The sequence below is a fragment of the Manis pentadactyla genome, chromosome 11, assembly GCF_030020395.1.
Source record: "Manis pentadactyla isolate mManPen7 chromosome 11, mManPen7.hap1, whole genome shotgun sequence".
NCBI lineage: Eukaryota > Metazoa > Chordata > Mammalia > Pholidota > Manidae > Manis > Manis pentadactyla.
The window spans coordinates 113,626,877-113,647,336 of NC_080029.1; the positions used below are offsets into that span (position 1 = coordinate 113,626,877).

At 51.1% G+C, this 20,460-nt stretch overlaps 1 protein-coding gene across 3 annotated transcripts in view; it reads right to left on the bottom strand.

Moving 5' to 3' along the window:
• The window catches only part of IGDCC4 (immunoglobulin superfamily DCC subclass member 4), a 36,055-nt gene extending 19,621 nt beyond the window's left edge, over positions 1-16,434 (bottom strand). The window contains exons 1-3 of one of the 3 annotated variants that reach the window (XM_036932333.2): positions 16,238-16,434; positions 6,424-6,762; positions 5,613-5,754 (exon numbers count right to left, since the gene is read on the bottom strand). In XM_036932333.2, coding sequence (XP_036788228.2) covers positions 5,613-5,754; positions 6,424-6,762; positions 16,238-16,307 — 551 coding nt within the window. In that variant the 5' untranslated portion in view covers positions 16,308-16,434. The remainder of the gene's footprint in view (positions 1-5,612; positions 5,755-6,423; positions 6,763-16,237) is intronic. The other 2 variants (XM_036932331.2, XM_036932332.2) reach the window with 2 other exon arrangements.
• Positions 16,435-20,460: the final 4,026 nt, after the last annotated feature.

Below are 20,460 nucleotides of genomic sequence, written 5' to 3' on the forward strand. Positions count from 1 at the left end.
GCAAAAGACTGGAAGCAATCCAGGTGTCCATCTGCAGGGCAGGATCTAGCTAAATCAGTTTGGGCACATTCATACAATGGAATGCTAGACAGCTGTTAAAAAGCAGACAGCTCCATGTATGCTGATAAAGGACAATCTCCAAAATGTGTTTGGTGCAGAACAGTGTGTGTGTGGATATGTACACTTACATGCTTGCAGTGAATGTCATTGGTACTGGTGGTTGCCTCTGGGGAGGGGAGTTGGCACCCTGGGAACTGACAGTGGGATAAGATTTCTACAGTTTGAATTTGTTTACTCCCTGCCCACATTACCTCCTTCCTCCCCTGAAAAAATCCCTTAAGCTCAAGAAATAGAGGGGATCACAACTTCCATTTTATTGGTGACAAAACTAAGGCTCAGAGAGAGCAGGATATTTCCCCAGGGTCTCACAGCTGGAGCAGAATTAAACCTTGAACCCAGGTCTTCTGGCACCAAATCCCAGGCTGCCTGTGTCAGCAGCCATCAGATGGCTGAGAATGCTCTTGGAAGGGACACGGTCCCGAGCGTGTCCCACTGAGCATGTACATTTCCCAGGAGAGACAGGATGATGAAAGTGGTCTTCTCTGCCCTCTTGATTAGTGGGATGGAAAGCAGCTCAGGTTAGAAAGGCCCGGAGACCTTGCTTGAGAGATGGTGTGATCCAGGCAGGGAAGCCAGGGTGGTGGGAAGCAGAGTGGGCTCTGGCCTAAGCTCAGGTGGAGTGGGTCTTCCTGAATCCTCCAACTGTGAACCCCACAGGGTCAGCTAGAGGTTGAGAGTCCTAGTTTCTCAATAGAGCCAGTGGTGCTGGACCCTGGATGCAGGCCGGACCAAGGTCAGGAAGGGAATGGGGCAGCTGTGTGCCTGATGAAGATCTCTTGGCTGTGGGGAAACATGATATGAGAAAATCTAGACACAAGGGAGGAGAGTAGCTCAAGGGTGTTAGGAGAGAATTCTGGCCATAGGCCTGGAAACCTGCTGTGGCCCAGAGGCTTAGAGAAAAAACAAACCTGTTTCACTCCCTCCCTTGTCCCGCCTCTGCCTTAGCATCTCACCTTCAGCCCCACCAGCTACCCGCATCAGTGTGAGGGCCAGTACAGGAGAAGGGACAGGAGGCAAAGGGTAGTTGGAGGTAAAATTCTGGGCCAGGACCCAGCCTGCTGCTGTGGAGAATCTGGTGGAAAAGGACAGAAGGGGATGGAGAAGCAGAAGCTCTCTGGGAAACAAGGTGTCTTCCTCATTCGGGTCTCCTCCACCTAATACACTCTCTGCCTCCGAGATCCTCCCTCCTCCCTCAGCCTAGCTAGCTGACTATGCCTGGCGGGGTTCCTGCTAGGAGCTCCCACACTTCCTGACCCCAAAGCTTCCCAGTCTTTCCAGGGAAACTGTGCTCCAGGTACCCAAGAGCTAATACCTTCTTTGACAAGTAACATTTCCTTAATTATGTGTGTTGAATGAATGAATGAATGAATGAATGAACAAGTGAAGGAATGGATGCCTTTTGTGCTATTGCTGCAGCCAACAGAAAAGCGAGATGGAACCACTCTAGTGTTCATCTCAAATCTTGTGTTTTGTTAAGATGTGCTTTTAGAAGCTCTGCCCTTGGAAGATACATTGGTTAGTGGGGGGGAAAAGTCATTAAAGAGTGTTGATGAAGTGATTCTATTTTTAGAGAATAGATAAATGATAAGTTAGGATATGCACAGAACATGTCAGGAGTGGTAAGGCTCAGGTCATTCATGGATATTTTCTCTGGGGATGAGATTACTGGGAACTCTCATCTGTTCTGTCAAAAAAAATTTTTTTTTTACAGAAAATATTTAATGGTTTGGAAATATAAAAATGTTTCAACATCTAAATTGGAAGAAGCATGTGCCCTTGGATACTTTGTTTTGTTAAGTCCCAGTTCTCACACAGAAGCAGCTATGGCATAGTGGAGGGGACTGGTTCCAACATACATGATTTTACCAAGTGACATCCCATGCTGGGCCTCAGGTTTACCATCTAGAAAATGGGTTAACTGAGTCCTGTCCTGCCTCCTTCACAGCCCTGACCCTAATGCGTTATGAGCTCACATTAGATAAGGGATGTTAAATACTCCCTGTGAACCATAAACCCTAAATACACATGTGCAGTGGTATAAACTGTACATGTATTTTTAAAAAGGCTTGGAAGGAACACTCAAAATAGTAACAGCTGTCTGTGTCCAGTTTGTAGGTGACTTCTTTCCCAGTTAAGTTGGTATATTGTATCATTTTAAATTTAATTCAAATTTCAAACAAAACAAAATGGCTACTTATAGAATGAAAAGCAACCTCTATGCAAAAGGAAGGAATCATCCTCTTTCCAAGCCTGTGTTTGAGTCCACTGTCCCTACCCCTGGAGGGCCACTTGGAACAGGGACTCAAGGACAAAGTAGAAGTGATGCAGCCTACCTGAATCTCCTGAGGTCCAAGGAGCCCCCATCCTACTGTTCAGAGATCCCCCAGGGAGAGAGGATTCTAGCTGAGGGTCACTTTAGGTCGACAGAAACAATGGACACTGGGAGAAGGGCAGGGGCAGGGCAGAAGACTGGGTTAGGGACCCCACAGTAATTAAGTCCATTAGCGCTATGTTTTTAAAGTGTGAGTGAATGGTGATAACAAGATGATCTCAAGTGGATCCAGATACAAAGTTTTATTCCAGTGGTTATGTACTTATTTTTATGGCTACCTTCTATTTATGGTAAGTGTGGCTGGTTTTCCATTTTACTGCAATGAGATAATGTACCTTTTTAGGATGTGTTGAAGTTATAAAAGAGAGAGCTGATTTAAAGAAATGCTTTAAGTAAGTGATTATATAAATGGTTTAGGGATGGCCAAAATTATGACAGGCATTTGTGAATGCCCAGAATTTGGGAAACATTGTTCTCGTTGATTAGTGGTTCCTATGGAAGGAAAATTATCCCTTATCATTAGAAATTAGTATAAGTACCAGGGAATTGCCTCAGGGTCTAATCTTCACCATCAGTTGCAAAGATATGCACAAATATCTTGACAGAGTGTGTTTATTAACTGCACATGTGCATACGCTACACCAGTGCATATGTCTCCTTCAAACCACTGGGCTGAGCGTATGAATAGCGTATTTGTACATGCACTATAGCTGGGCATGTGTACAACTACATACCTTGGTCATAATCAAGTGGCTGTTTAGACATTTCTTTATTCCCCCCACGCAATGTGTTAGGACATGTCAGCCCGACTTATTTATAGATGAGGATCACTTTTCAGAGGGCATGGGGGCAAACACTCCCAGAGCTGGGAACTGGCAGCTCCACATGCCTGGGCGAGGCCTGTGGCTTCATGGGATGGTGCTTGAGCTAGGATGCTGGAAGGCAAGGGAACCCCACCGTTTGCTGAGGAACTCTGGGCAAGTAACTTCTCTGCTCTGCGCCACAGCTGGAGCATCCCATCTCTAAGCCCACACGCAGCATGAACTTCTTCAGACCCTGCAGCTTCTCCGCCCCAACGACCCAATCACAAGACGCCCTGTGCCATCCACCCTGGGGACTAGCTGTGTGACTGGGCCAACTTACTTCTGCCTCTGATCCTCAGTTCCCTCATTTTACAACCCAGATAATAATATCTGCCAGGGCCATATGTACAGAACTGGAAGGATGTTCATTATGTGCTAAGTTAAAAAAAAAAAGTAAAAAGTTGCAATATAATCCCACTTTTGTTTTGAGAAAAAGGTGATTGGATAAAAAGCCTAGTATGGACCATATAATCCAAAATTTTAAAGAGACTGTTTATAAACATACAGGGGAAATGCCCAGAGGATAGACATCCAACTAACAGTGGCTTCCTATGCAGGATGAGATGCTGGGTGATTTTTGTTTCTTATGTTTATATGAATTTGAAAAGTGCATCTCCTAGGGACACAAATGAAAAGTAAATATGGGAAAATATGAAAATGAAGAGACACCGACCTTGCAGGATGATGGGAAGGATTCACTGAGAAAACACAGCTCTCTTTAGGTGGTGCCTGCTGTGACTTTCAACACGGGGACATTTTTCTGCTGTCACCCTCTCGGGGGCTGCCAGGAGTGCGTTCCCACTTCATTCTTGCCCAGCAACTCCCAGGAAGCACCCGCCAGGCAGCAGTGAGGGGCCTCACATTTGGAAGGCACATAACTCCAGGTGCCAGCGCCAGAAAGGCTGGGTCAGCACTCCCAAGGCCCACGCCCTGGAATGCTCACTCAGGGGATGTTCACAGGGTTGCTGCAAGAGGGGTTCGGGGCAGATGAGTCTCGAAGTGCTTGGTTAAGTAAGTTAAAGAGGCTCTCAGCACAGGATTCCTTAGGGCTTGTCAATGCCAAGAGGGAGATTTATTGGCAGTTTCCTGACCTTATTTAACCACAGAATCCTTTTTTAAAGAGTCACCTTTAGGGACTAATGTTCTACAAAGGATACACTTTGGGAAATCATGATCCAGTCCAACCCTCTCACTTCTTTTCTTTTCCCTTAATTTTACAGATGGGGAGAATGAAGCTGAGTGAGAAGTAACCTGCTGAGGCCCAGTGGGGCTAACAATCACCAAGTCAACAATATCACTTATGTCTTGGCCTCTTGCTTTTCCTCCTCCCTTACAACTGTTGTAGGGATGTGTTTTGTGAGTTTTCTACAGAGAAATTTCTCCTATACCTTCACCCCTACCTAGACATGGGGGAAAAGTCAGAGGAGCTGGGTCAACTCATCAACTCGAAGCACATTAGTCCCAAGGAATAGAGATCTGGAAAGTAGTGTTTCTGAGCTTAAAGAACCTCACCTCCACAGGAGAAAAGGACAGAGCAAGCTGGTAACAAGAGTTAGACAGGTGTAGGGAGAGGACTGTAGGGTAGCTGGGAAAGGACTTTGGAGCCGTATTTCCAAAGATGTAAGACTTTACAGGTGACAACCGAGTCATAAGACCAGCTCAGAGGCCACTGATGCAAATGGGCCTCGGGCTTTCTGGTCATGCTGCACGTACATGGGAGGCTGCAAGGTAAGTCCTGGGCGTAGTCTGTGCCCTAAAAGCTCTCCGTGGAATTGCTGCACCTACCCATTGCCTTAAGGGGACAGAGGAGGGTGAAACAGGAAGGACCTCCACAACCCACTTATCAGATGCTGGACCCCCCGGATGGGATTGAGGAGGAGAGGTTGTGCACCCAGGGTAGAAACTCCTGAGCAGCTCTGCAAAGAGAAAAGGCACCCAGCAGCCTCTGGGGCCTGAAAACACAACACACACTCTGCCACTGACTGCACCAGGCCTCAGGTGAAACATGGCTCCCCTCTAGACCACATTCTCCTTTTCAACAAAGCAAGTGGTTGGACTGGATAGGCTTTGAAGTACTCTCTCCCTACTCCCCACCCAGGCTCTATAGCTTGGAGGCTGGCTTTCCTCCCTGGGAGCAAAGGCGTGGCCAACTTCTCTTTGGGACCAGAAATGGGCTGAGAGTCAGGTGGCTCTGCTTGTCAGTTTGGGCAAATGCCCTGTGACTCTAAGAAACCCAGTTCCTGAGCATGTCCCACAGTCCTCTCCAGCCTGCCCACTGGGCCCCACTCCTTACTCACCGAGGCTCCTCAGGCACTGTCACGTGGTCCTTCTCCCAAGTAATGATGGGTGCTGGCAGCCCTTCAATGTGGCACTCAAACCGAGCTGTCCTGTTCTCCTCCACTGTCTGAGACTCCGGGTGCAGAGAGAAGCCCCTCAGTGCTGGGGACAGTGAGACGCAGCAGGGACAGGAGAGGAGAGGGGAAAGAGAGGTGAGCACAGATAACAAAACACATATGCGCGTGCACATTCGGACAGAGACAGAGAAACACAGGGTAACAGGAGTGTAAGCAGAGCAAATTCCAACCAGTGGAGACAAAGTTGGAAAGAGGCAGCCAGGGCAGGAGAAGTGGTGATTGGCCATCAGTTGCTGCAGGCAGAATGAATTTCTAAGTCCCCCCACCTAACACCACCATGATGGTCAGACTACAGTCAGAGGCACATTTCTTCTGGCCCAAAAATTATTTCATGGTGAGCTGTGCCTCCTGAGAGCCCCCCAAGGGGTGTGGGGCTCGATGACAGGCCTTGATTCCACATCCTTCCCTGCCGCAGGGTGGGGAGCCCCCTGAGGAGAGGCCTCTGTGCTCCTGAAGCTCTTACAAGCCTCTCTGGCAGGCTTCCTGGAGAACACCACTCTCGACCCTCAAACTCAGGAGTGGGCTACTGAACAGTGAGGCAGACAGGACCAGGAAAGGGCCTACTGAACAGGATGGAGCCAGGAAGGAGTGGGCTCAAGGGAGAGGCCTATGTGCAAGTAACTCACCAGGCATCCCACTTCCCACACCCCAGGCTTCCTGGGCCTCAGCTCAGCCCCTCAATGCAGGCACTTACTGGCGAGCTTGACCACCGCAGCCTGGCTGGCCACCACTCCGAGGGGACCGTGTGCCAGGCAGGAATAGCTGCCCTCAATGGCCTCCGAGAGCCCAGGAGCTGCCTCATCACTGCCATTGGGTGCCAGCCGCAGGGAGCCGTTGGGTAGGAGGTGCAGATGGCTGTGCTCAGGCAGGGCACCTCTGTCCTTGCTCCAAGTGATGCTGGTGGGGGGTCCAGTGGCAGCAGGCCCCAGACTACAGTCCAGCTGCACGGCTTGCTCCGGGTCCAGTATCACTTGCAGGGGCCCTGCTCCACAGCTCAGCTCCACAGTCGTCTGCTGGGGCAACAGCAGCTCCCCTGTGTAGAGGAGAGGGCACCGGGGCCATCAATGTGTGTCCCCCACCTCCCACAGCCTCCAGCTCCTGAGTCACCCACCCGGGGTGGGACACTTTGTGCAGCAAGATGTGTCATGGAAGGATGTATGTCCGGATATTGACTCTGCCCCTTACTAACAGAGATCTTGAGCAAACTGCTGCATTTCTCCATGCCTGTCTTCCCTGGTTGCTCGATTTCCTTATCCACCAAAAACACACAGTTCAGAGCAACATTAATCATAACGGGCAAAAAGCAGAAGCAACCCAAATCACCTGATGAATGGATAAATATATTACTCAGCCATCAAAAGAAATGAAGTACTGATACATTGTACAATATGGATGAACCTTGAACCTTCATGCTAAGTGAAAGTAGCCAGTCACAAAATGCCACATGTTGTATGACCTCATTTCTATGAAATATCCAGAATAGGCAAATCCATACAGACAGAAAGTAGATTAATGGTGGCCAGTGGCTGAGCACAGGGAAGAGTGATGAGCAGTGACTAAGGGATGTGGGGTTTCTTTCTGGGCGATGAAAATGTTCTAGAATTAGAACCACTGATTTGTACACTTTAAATGTTGAATTTTGACATGTGAATTTTATCTCAGCTTAAAACAAAGTGATTCCTTCCTCATGGGGCTGTTGTGAGCATTAAATGAGATGATATGTGGGAAAGGAGGCTAGCACAGGGCCCGGGCGGGCCCAAACTGGGCTCAGTAATGTCTTTCCCTCCCCTGGAACCTTACAGATTGCCTTGACCTCTATTATCCAACCCACTTCTGCTCCAGCGACTGCAGGAGCTCGGCATTCCTTCCTACAGCCAATCTCCCCAGGGCCCGGAGCAAGCTGGAGGCAGAACGTGACGACCTGCCCCTCTTCAGAGTCCCTAGAAGAGCCTGCAGCTCCAGCACTGCCCCTGCCACAGGGGAACAGTAAGGGAGCAGTGAATGCGATCCCAGGGTCAAGGCAAAAACACACAAAGGCCAATGTTTATCTTTCCACCCAGGAACCGTTATCCCTAGAGAAATGGTTGGGCCCCCCAGTTGTGTCTTCCAGGAGGTGGACTGCCATCTCCCTATCCAATAAAGGCACAGTGGCCCGTGGCCCCTTCCTGTTCTCTAGCCTGATACCTCGTGTAAAGGCAGAATGGCATGTCTAAGGGTGAACCAGGGACAGAGGTGAGGGCAATGGCCCAAACTCATGAGAAGGCAGGCCTGGGCTGACAGAGCCACGTGGGGGCGATGCAGAAAGCACAATGGCCAGGGAATCAGGCAACCATCAGTTCTAGACCCACCTCTGTCACAGTCTAGCTGTGTGACCTTGGGCCAGTCCCTTCCTCTGGGCCTTAGTTTACCAAATGTAGCAGGTGATGTCTGAGATTTTATGATTTAGGACTATTCAGTGAACTGGACATTGTTATTCCTGAGTAAACATAGAACACAACCTAGACACACACAAATTGTAGATACAACTAACCTTCTGCACCTGAACACACACAACCCAGTCTCTGCTACGTGCGTCCAAACCTAGACACATATGTGCCCTGTCTGTCCCCAGGCTTCCTTCCCACCACTCCTAAAGAACAAGACTAAGGGGCAAAGACAAGTCCTGACTGGCTGAGAAAAGGAGGCCAGGTTAGAAGCCAGGGCTGATACTCTGGTGTGAAGGACACACAGACAGGCTGAACCCAGCGTCTGCCTTTCTTAATCCATCAGAAAGGCTCCCTGGCATCTCCAGCTACACAACTGGACTCGGCATTCCTAGTGGGTTCCGGGAGGAGAAGGCAGCCCTGCCTTCACCCAGTTTCTGTTTTAACTGGGGAAACTAAACTGGCATTCACATCACGGTAGGCCACTTGCTGCAGTGGAATAGGCACTTGACCTCGGGACAGAGGATCAAGGTTCCATTTTGCGGCGCCACCTATAGCTGTGCGACAAGCCCCTTAACCTCTCTGGGCCTCAGTTTCCATTTCTATAAAAGGAAGCCTGTGAAGATTTAACAAGATGATGTATGTCAGGGCTCCAGCCCAGCGCCTAACGGGCATCAATCAGAGAATGGGGACACATGCTTTGAAGACATTCCATAAACAATAAAGGGACATACAGGCATACCACGTTGCGTGTGTTTTTTTAGAAATTGAATATTTGTGGTAATCCTGCAACGAGCAAGTCTATTGGCACCGTTTTTCCAACAGCTTTTGTTCACTTTCTGTCTCTGGGTCACATTTTGGTAATTCTCACAATTTCACACTTTCTTATTTTTAATATCTCTGTTATGGTGATCTGCGTTCAGTGACCCTTGATGTTACTAATGTAATTGTTTTGGGGCCCGTGAAGTACGCCCGCCCGCATAAGACTGTGGACTTGGTCAACAATGCGTGTGTCCACCTGCTCCACCGGCTGGCCCTTCCCCGTCTCTCCCCTCTCCTCAGACCTCTCTATTCCCCAAGACACAGCAATACTGAAATCAAGCCAATTAATAACCTTAAAACGGCCTCTAAGTGTTCAAGGGGAAGGAAGAGTCAATCGAAGTGCCATACTTCACTGCTCTTATTTTAAGAAATTGCCATGGCTGCCCCAGCCTTTACAACCGTCACGCTGGTCAGATAGCAGCCCTCACATCAAGGCGAGACCCTCCACTGGCAGAAAGATTATGACTTCCTGAAGGCTCAGAGGATGGGTGGTACTTTTTTTTTTAATCAATAAAGCATTTTTAAATTAAGGTATGTACCTTGTTTTTTTAGACACGATACTATGGCTCACTATAGTAGCCAACAGGGTAAACATAACTTTTATATGCACTGAGAAACCAAACCATTCATTTGACTCACTTTATTGCAACACTGCTTTATTCTGGTGGTCTACTCCAGAGCCCACAGCGTCTCTAAGGGACGCCTATGCAAATGCTTACGGTCCAGTCCCTTCTCTCTCTGGGGCCCGAGATTCTGTGATTCAAGCACAGAGCAGGGAAAGGCAAGTCGGGGCCCTCGGCCCAGTGGCCTCCAATCGCTCCGTTCCAGCCACTGAACAGCAGGCTTGAGTTTCAGGGGAGAAAAGCCCCACATGACACAAATCCCTGAGCCCTCGGGCAGCTTCCCCCCCCCCACCCCGAGCATGTCCCGGGCTTGGAAAATCCCCTGCCGTGCTGAACAAACATGTGAACAGTTGGGGCCGGCAGCTGCTGGGTATGTCAGCAGCCTGGGCTCTGGCGGGCCGGGCGGGGGCCAGAGGGGCTGGTGGCTGGCTGGGGAGCCCAGAGGAGGCTCTGATTCCCTTCCTGAATATTCATGGATCAGCAGATGTCTGGCTTCCCCACCTCTGAGAAGCCTGGCACCTAACAGGGTGGATGGGGCCCCCCACAGGAGTACAGGGCTGTCCAGAAGCCCACACCAGCCCGTGCTGGAAGAAATGTCTGTGATGCCTGACATCCTCATTTTTTAGGTGGGAAACTGAGGCCTGGAAGGGGGATCCCAGACCTCTGGGAGACAGTCTGAAGAAACAGTTCTCCTTTGGCCTTCTCGGGATGAACCCAGCGTTGAGAGGACAGCTGCTCCCTAGTAACAGGGTTCTTTCTGCCTCAGCGCCCAACCCGACTTGTGAGTCCAGAACACGGGTCCTCAGGGACTCAGCTCAGGTGCCAGCCTCCCATGAAGCTTGCCCCTGCCTTATCCGGTGAAATGAAGTCTTTTCCAAGTCTCACATTGCACAGCCACTTGGAGGTCCCTTTCCCATTCTTCCTCTTACCTAGATGGATAATGGGTTGTAGTGGGACAAGCTTGGCCTGGAGTTGGAGTCCGGGATCCAGCATTTGTTGTACTACCTTGGGTCCACTTTCTTCTTTTTAGCCTCAGTGTGCCCAGCCTTAAAATGAAGAGTCTCCATATTTCTTATTTTCACCAAAATTCTCCCAGCAGCAGAGGAAAGCATATCAAGAGGCTTGCTGACTGCCCCAAATGTTTTTATTTTTAAACCTTGGGTACACTGTGTATCTTGCTCCATTACACAGCAATGTTTGTTTTAACATAAGTGTGGTTCCTACACCACAAAATCTTTTCATGAAAGCAATGCTCTGGGGAGTGGGCCTTGTCTGTCCAGTGGCTTTGTGGCCACCCGTTTCCTGCCAGCCTGGCCCACCGCCTGGCCCATGGCCATGGCTGCCATGGCCCACAAAGCCCTTCCCGTGAGTAGTTCTCAGCTGTCCCTCTCAGGACCAGGGTGGACAGGGCAGATGCCTGCTGCCTCAAGGAGGCTCCCTCTCTTCCCCCTGAGGCTCCTCAGGGGGACCCGGCCAACGACTCAGAGCGTCTATGCTTGGGAGCCCCAGGGCCATCTCTCAATCTCTTTTTTCTGATAAATTATTCTACCCATTTATGGGAGAAATTAGATTTTATGAGGCCAATTAGAACCCAGAGAGAAAGGAGATTTGATGCTGAGCCCCAGGGCCAGCTTCACGCTGTTTTGTGGGATGAGCCCAGACCTGGTGTGAGCCAGAGTTCCATTTTTCAGTGAATTCTAAGGAAAAGAGTGGGTGCGGGAAGGGAACGGAGCCCAGGTGCCTCTTTCGTTAAGCCAGGAACTCGCTACAAACATCAGTGCCTTGTCACTTCTGAATTTCAGGGCCCAACGGATTTACAACTTATTTTCAGTCTATGGGCAATTCTCCGTGACACCACCACCGCTCTCTTTTCCCAGGAGACACATGCCAATTTCTTCCAGAAACCTCTCCCTGCCCCCAACCTTGGCTACCTCTCTGACCACACACTAAGCCCCTCCTACCAACAGCTGGAAGGAGGGCTTGGGATAGTTGCCTGGGACACAAGGAAGGCCACAGCACTCCCTTCATTTGTGATCCTGAGGAAGAGGCTCAGCTTCACGTGAACTGACAGCAAAGCCGCGCTCAGCTCCTGCCTATCCCCTGTTCCCGGAGACTGTTCCCTGTCAGCCATGCACTTCCAGCTCTCTGAAAGCACTCTGCTGTTCCATGCACTGCTCCAGCCGCCCCCTCCCTCCACAACAACAGCTGCGCCTCTAGGAGCTGACTTCCACGCCTCTCCTCTTTCTCCTCCACAGAACCCTGGTGCCTCAGTCATTGCAGTTATCAGTCTAGATTTCTGCTTGCCTTTCTCCACCAATAGGCAACAGGCTCGACATTATATCCCAGTCTGCTTTCTAAATTCCCAGCACCTAAAACAGTGTCTGGCACATAGAAGGGGTTCCACAGATATTCCTTGAACAGATGAGCGGACATGTGGAGACATGCTGGAAAAGATAAGACACAGTGCCTCCCCATGCTTTCCCAAACTTTCATTTCCTTATCTTACACATTATAGAAACTTCCTTCAGGGCCAGGGCCAGGATGACGTGACTAATATATGTAGAAACTGCCTAGCATACTATGTGGCACCTAGTAGACATCTAACAAAATGCTTAAAAAGCAGTGTCAGAACAGCAAACATACTGAAAGAAACTCTGTGCTTAGACATTACCAGGACTGGGAGGCTTACCACCTCACCTGTTCTCCCGCTGTATGGCTCCTATAAGTAAAAATATGTTCCTGCTTTCCCCACTTTTGTCTGTCTCCCTGTAAGCTGCACTCACCTGCCAGAGCTCTGTCCGCCAAATTATGTGACAAGGCAATAAGCACCTTACAGAACCACCGAGAAGTCTGAGCTCTGCACCAGCTTGCAGGGTCAGGGCTGCACCTGAGCCTCTAGGTCCTGGACCCTGGTGTCCCCACAACCCCTCAGATCCAGAGGACGCCTCAGCCTCTGCAGTGAGGCAGCAGTAGCTGCTAGTCCTGAAGACAAGGATTCCATTTCTCTGTGCATCAAACCCAGAACATCCTTTCTCTGGTTCTTTCTCCCCTAGCACCCATCACCACCCTCTGACCAGGCTGGGGCTGGGGTCCTCCCCAATCAGAACCACTCCTACTCTTTCCTATAACCCACTGGGGGAGCTGGGAGCCCCCAAACCCACCTGACAGTTTTGCATCTGGAATTCTGTGTCAAGTCTGGTTGCTGTTCGTTGGAAACAGCAGCAGCCAAATAGGAGGCAGTGGTGGGAGTGGGTGGATTCCAGGGCCTGGACTCAGACAGACCGACCCAGGGGGCCAAGCCCAAAGCTGGTTAACTTCTCATGTGAGGGAGTGTTGCAGAGAGACTGAACTTGGGTGTGTGTCTACCAAATCCTGGGAAAGGAGGGCTGCTCCAAAAACCAACAGACTGGTTCCAGCCCCAGCTCAGTCCCTATATGTGTTACTTTGGGAAGTCACTCTGTTTTCTCATCTATAAAATGGGTTTATGCTGAAATTATTTCTAAATTCCCTTTGGTGCTGACATTCAATGACACTCTGTGAGATGGCTTAATTTGAAAGAAGCACCTTTAGGAGAAAAAGGAAATGCTAATTTATACATAATATGTGATTAATTGGACCATGAAAGTATTTAAAGGATCAATGAAGGTTTAGATAACTTCTGAATAAGATTCACTATTAAGAAAACTATGTTTGACCTGGTTCCTAACTTCCAAGATGGGGGTGTCAGAGAGGGCCACCCCAACACCTGAACTAAGGTCGGCCTCCAAACTTCTGGGGTGGAGGAAGTTTCTAGGTAAGAAAGCATCTGTCTAATGGGAGGAGTCTAGTAACCATAATGTCGTTCAAGTAATTGTATATTAATGATATCAAAATAAAAAAAATAAAAGAAAGCATCTGTCATGTTCTTGGAGCCCTCCTATTACTGACCTCTGGCAAATTCTGGGTGGGAGAGCCCCACTTCTTGCACATGGTGAAAACAGAGCACAGGCATTCCACCACCGATCCCAGACAGGAATCCTGTTCCTGTAAAACATTTCCTCAGTTCCCAACCCCTGACTCAAGAGCCGTCTTGGGGGACAGCAGCCCCTCATTCTGCCATGCTGAGTGAGGTCGCTGAAACGTCTATTACTTTTCACTTCCCTGTCCCTCACCCCCTACTAACTCAGTCGATCCTCCAGTGTGATCCTATCTCCTTCTTATCTTTAGAGTCCAGCTACTCTGGCCGCCCTACCTGCCATGACTCAAGCTGCCTCCTTCCTCTCTCTTGGATCACCACCACAGCCTCCCAGGGAGCTAGCGAGTCCTACCTCCACGCCTGCCCAGTCGACTCTCCACACTGGCTGGAGGGAGCTGATGTAAAGCTAATCTTGCAGCCCACCAAGGGCTCACAGGGACTCTCAGGCCAAAAGCCTTGGTGGGACTTCTAAGGCCCTTCATGAGCTGGGTCCAGCCCTGTCTTCTGCCTTCTTTCTTGACATTCCACGGCTCCTGCCCCATCCATCACCAGCCTGACTCATATTCACCCTTGGGCTTTAAACTCCAGCCAGATTTAGCTTCATGCAGTGATCAAACGAAATTGTCTCTGAGCATTCGTACATGCGGTTCTCTCTGGAAAACTGCCCCGATTCTCACTCTCCTTCTACAGGGCTGTCTGACTCCCTGCATTGAGCTCTGTTAGCCATCACTTCCTGGAGGAAGCCTTTCCTGACCTTTCAGGACTACCCCTCAGTCTCCCCTCACCAGACTGAAAGCTTTGCACCAGGGACCAGGTCTGCCTCCTTATTTACCATATTCCAGGCACCAGGCACATGCTAGCCAAAAAGAGTGCTCAGTAAATATTTGTTGAATGAATGAATGACCTTGGTCCAGATCTGGTGGCTAGTCAGAACTCTAGAGTGGCCCCAGGCCTGTTGAGCTTTGCACATTCTAAAGGTGTGGACAGTAGTGGCCTTGGTCATGCACACTGCTGCCAAGTGAGCCCCAGCTCAGGGCCTGACCTCGCCTCCAGCACAGCAAAGCCAGGTCTCCCAGGCAAACTGAGCCCCTTAAGGGAAGCCCCACAGGTACTCTGTACTCCATAATACTCAAGGACAGTTCCCACCCCTGATCCTGCTTTGCTGGGTGACCCTGAGCTGGGTCCTGCAGCTGGTGGAAGACGGTGGGCACCACTATTCCTTAATACCTGGGCTCCAGGAGAACAGACTCCTCGCTGGCACTTCCCTGCCCTCTTCACCTGACAACCCAGGACCCCCACTTCCCGAGTGCAACCACTGGCCCCAGGCGGCCTCCAGCCAGCTCGGCATTCTGGGCTGGAAAGGGGCGTGTCTTTGTGGGGAGAGAGGGGGTCCGGGCAGTTCCCGGCACTTTCTCACCCGCTGTTTGGGTTTCTTGGAGATGGGCCCGGGGCTGGCCAGACAGAGGCTCCTTCCGCGCCCGGCGGTCCCTGCCTCCCTCCCACGTGGCCTGGCTGAGTCTCTCAGGAAAGCCGCAGCAGCTGGAGAGAAATCCCCTCCCCACCCCCACCCCCGAGTCCCTCCCCGACTCGCCCCGGACACATCCCCAGCTTTCCCTCGTTAGGGAAGGCAAGAACTAGACGAACAAAGCGGGCAGCCCATCCCCCTCCCGGGCTCTCCCACCTACCTTCCCCAAGCGCCTTGCCCCAAACGCACCGGACGGAAGGCGAGGAGGGTGGGGGTGGACGAAGGAGCCTTAGGCACAGAGACTTGGGACTCCGTTACCTCATCGCCAGCCCTTTCTCCAGCGTGGGCAATTCTGACCCTTACCCTCACCCCCAGCCCACACCGAGGCAGGGGCTGGAGGGGGCCTTGCAGACCTCGTCAGCCCTTCCCTGCGCTGCCTGGGGGCGGGGCAGGAGGGACACGCTGACATCCCGAGGGCGAGTGTTTGACACGTCCACGAAAGCAACTGGTTCCCTGCCTCTTCCCCCAGCCCACTCCAGTCCACGGGCTGGGGGCGCACCCCTACCACCCACCCCACCCCGCAGCCGCTCCCCAGGGACCACACCCACTGGGCAAAATTGAGTGTTTTATCACCTCTACCCTAGTCAATCCAGAATCTCCGGCCCCGTCCCCCTAACCCCCACAGGCAAGGACACTCCCCAAAAGCCAAAGCCAAATATTAGCTCAGCTCCATAAAACAATTACGCTCTCGACACAAATGGAGGTGCAGACACATACCCCCACACCCCTCCTCTTCCACACACACACTTTTAACCGGAGACACCAGCGGGCAAGGCAGAGCCCGCGCAAGCCACCAATACTGCGGCCACGGCCCCGCGATGCCACGCCGCGACCGTGGCACGCACTGCGGACACGTACGTCCGCAGAAGCCACCCCGCCCCGCGCGCGCACACGCACACACACACTCACATACACTCCAGACTCCGCAAACCAAGGACACACACCCCCTGCAGACAGTACGCGCCGCAAACGCCCCCCGGCCGCAGCTCGCAGACCCCCAAGCACTGGCGTCACAGGCACAAGGACGTGCAGCCCGCGCCCCGCAGCCCCGCACTCGCTCGGGATCGGGACCCACGCCAGCCCCACAGCCCAGCGCAGCCGCGGGCGCAGCGCACCCGCACACCGCAGCCGCCCGCGCCACCGCCGCGACGCCCGCTTACCGCGCGCGGCCAGCAGGCAGAAGGTCAGCGCGAGGAGCCCGCCGCCGCGGCCAGCGTCCCCCCGCGCCATGGGGCCGGCCCGGGCCGCCGCCGCCGCCGCCTCCCCACCTCTTGGCCGCCGCCGCCGGGGGAGGGCGCGCCGGGCGTCAGTGGCCCGGGGAGGCGCGGCGCCGCGGGCGGGGGCGCGGCCTCGGGGGCCCGGGCCCGAGCGGGGGCCGGCGCGGGGGCCGGGGCTGCAGCCGCCTCGCCCGCCCCTCCATCGCCATCTTGGGCGAGCAGCCGGGGCGGGGGCGCCCAGCGAGTGCTGCCGCCCGGCCCCGCCGGGTCCCCCGGGCCCACGCACCGCGACCCTGCGCCGCGCGGGGCCTCTGCTCTGCTCTCTGGGATCTGCGCCCCAGCGCCTCGTTCTCTCCGGGTCGCCTCGGCCCCTGGTGGGCCGCTCGTTTCTGGGTCTCTTAGTCTTCCAGCCTCTGGGGCTCCGGGTCTCTTTCTGCCTCAGTGTCCCCATCTCTTTTCCCTGTGGCTGCCTCAGGGTCTCCCTCCACCTAGGTTCCAGGCTCAGGGGAAGCAGAGTCAAGGCCGGTGGGCCATCCTGCCACCCGAGCCCAGTCCATTCAAGCCCAGGTCGGCGCCTGGATCCTGGTTAGCTTCGCACCAATAGACCCACCCAGTGAGGACGTGACAGTTCCTTCCTCATCCCCATTGGCATTGCCATTCCAAGCTGGAGGCTCTTTTGGCTTCCTTCTCTTGCTCTTGAAATGACCAGCTCAGGCAGGGCGTTGACTCTAACCCAAGCACTGCCACTTCAGACCTCTCTATAACCCTGGGATTACAAGGAAGGTTTGATTGCTCTCACTTTTACACAAAGGAAAACTGAGGCTGGGGGAAGTGAAGTGCCTAAGGGCATGAGGCTAGGAAACAGCAGGTACAGGACAGAAACCCTGCTTTTCGTCTCCAGATGGTCATTTCCCATTCATTCTTCAACTGTACTTTCTTTTCCCAGCCAGACTAGTTGTCTCAGTATCCCACAAATATTTCTTGCTCTAAAGCCAGGGATTCAATCTTCAGGCTAGGGTAGGGAGAAAAAGTACAGATGAAATAACCTATGAAGGTATCTTGGTTCTGAGGTGTTTTTGCTCTGAGTAGAAAGCACTTCCAAGACTAAGATGCCATGGTTCTTCATTCCCGGTGTCCCCAGTGTTCCCATGACATACAGCCACTTGGTCTCTTTATCTGGTAGGTACCTTACCCCGTCTGTAGCTGGTTAACTCCTAATGTGAGCTACACAGATCTAATGGAATACAGCATTTATTCATTCACTGCCTGGCCCATCAGTAGCATTTGACTTAGATGATCACTCCCACTTCTCCTAGTGATCTCATCTGGTCGTCAAGGCTTAAGATGACATCTTTGTGCTGAAGATGCCCAACTTTATACCTCCAGCCTGGGTCTTCTCTTTTCCTCAGACTTGTGTATCTAGCTCCCTGCTCCACATTTCCATTGGCAAATAGGCAACTCAAATTTAACATGTCCAAAATTGAACTCTGATCTTCCCTGTTAAAATTCCTCTTCCCACAGTCTTTCCCATCTCAGTTCCTAGCAGCTCCATCCTTCCTTTCCTCTTGCTCAGGTCAGAAACATTGGCACCATCCTCAGCTCTTCTCTTTCATGTCCATAAGGCTCCACCTCCCCCACTGCCACCTTGATCCATGCACCATCACCTCTCACCTGTACTGTTGCCATAGTCCCCACTCAGGTCTCTTTGTTTCTGTCCATGTGCCCCTTCAGTCTTTCCTCATTACAGCATCAAGTGATCCTGTTAAAATGTGAACAAGGTCATGTCACTTCTCTGCTCAAAACCCACCAGTGCCTCCTGTCTCAGAGCAAAACAAAAGTCCTAATGATGATAAAAGGGCCTACCTGACCTGGGGGCCTGTTTTACCTCCCTGACCTCACCTCCTACGGCATCCCCTTTGCTCACTGCCTCTCCCACCACACTAGCCTCTTTGCTGTAACTTGATTGTGGCCAGTTCCCTCCCTCCAGCCTCTAGACCTTTGCCCAGCTAAGTGCAAGACTAGAAATCTGTCTCCCCACACCTCTGTCCTGACAACTTCCCCCATCTCTCTATTGCCCTTATTTCTGACATGCTCTACATATTCTTAATTTATTTATTGTCTGTCCACCCCACCAGAATGTGGGCTTCATGAGGACAGGGATTTTTGTCTGCTAGGTTCACCGCTGAATTCCAAGCAGCTAGACCAGTATTTGACACTGTGTAGGCACCAGGGGTGAGGATATAAGATTCAAGTCACTGCTCACAGGGACAATAGTGTCCTAAGTGGGATGGGGTGGCAGGGAGAATGGGAAGAACAGAAAGAGAGGCTGTGTGATTGACAGGGTTAGGTGTTGCTGAAGAAAAAGGCTTCACAGACCTGTTGATTGTTATAGATGTTTGACCAGGGTCTTGACAGTTGGTAGAACCGATTGTGGGGGGAAGAACACCCTCTGCAGAAGCCCTGTGGTATAAGATCACAGGAAATGGAGATTCCAAGAATTAACTGCACGGATATGCATGGGCCACCTGTTACGGGTCAGGCCCTGCCCTGGGCCCTGGGAGCACAGTGAACAAGACGGTTCTTGTCTACATGGCACTTAGTCTAGGGAGGGAGACAAACAAGGAAGCAACTCTAATGCTGTGTAAAAAAGGCTGTGATGGGGTACGGAGCAGAGGGACACCCAGGCCAGACCCGGGGGAGGCAGGGAAGACCTCCGAAGGAAACAACTACCTGACCCAGTGTAAGCAGAATGCAGGAGGTGTGAGCTGAGCAGGAAAGCATGGGTGGGAGATGAAGCCAACAGGAGCTAGATGGGGCAGGCTTTGTACATTGCCTAAAAAGCAGATGAAGATTTAACTGTCAATTGAATGAATAAATTAATGAATAAGATGTCACCATTTAAAGAGTGTTGCAAACTCCACAAACCACAGAAAAAAATCCAATTAATTTTTCTGCATTTTTATCTCAGTATACAGGCTCTGGGTGGGGAGGAGTGGATGTGCAATGTGACAGGCTCCAGCCAGCCAAATCCAGTGTAAGGACTAAGAGCCCTGGTTCTTGTTCTGCCACTGTTACACTTGCTATGGGAAGTCGGGCAACTTCCTTCCTCTCCTGGGGCCTTAGCTTCATCACTGGGAAAACTAAGAGGGCTGGGGTATGATGTGCATTTCTGACCAGGAGTTCCAAAGAGTCAACACCATTAAAAGACACGGCACTTGTCTTAATTTCTTTCCTTTTGCGTCAATCAATAAAATAGTCAATAATTTTTCCCATTTCAAATGGCAGCACAGAACACCTCTAAGTGCATGTGGGGTGTTCATGGGTGGGTGGCCATGGAGGGCTGATCGGGTGAACAGCATTAGCCAGTGTTGCAGTTTTTAACCATTAAACAACTTAAAATGTTTTCAGTCTTAGTTACATATTGTTTAACTCATACCCATGTTGGACCATGAGAAATATGTGACAGGAAATATGAGGAGTCCTAATGGCTAAATTACAGAAATCTGGTGCTGAGGGGAAACCGGTAATTTTGCAAATTTACCTCAAGTTGATCCTCAGTAGAAAAGAATGTTATGGTCTTCTAATCAAAAGTCAGTTGCCACCCACATGTCAAAAGTGCTTAAAAAATAAAATCTAATGATAATTTGATTGAATTTGGGTTTTGTTTACTGGAAAGGCAGACCTCTACAATATTTTATTTGTGGAGAAATCCTTCCCAATAGATCCTAAAATCTTTTGTTTCACATTTCAGAAATAAAACTGAAAAACATTTTATGTTTTTAAAACATTTTAGCTTATAAAATGCAATCATATGAATGCAACTTTTGTCTATTTTTGATCCTATAACATATGGTTAACTTTCAATCTAAATTTGGTTCCCCAAATATGATATATAGTTTGTAGATAAAATGAAGGTTCCTGTGGCCAGGATTCTCACCTGGCTCTGGTCAGCTAGCTCACTACACACGTGTGGGCAATATGTCGTTATTGACTCTATATAAAGTCAATATAGAGTCCAGTGCTCTGAGCGACACGGTGGCGTGGCTGCAAGGCTGCAGGAGAGCAGAGGCTGGAGTGGTGGCAGCGCCAAGGACAGAGGACCAGAGGACGGCTGCTGGGGAGGAGACTGACTTGCTGCATGCAGACTCGTACTGAATAGACGGGAT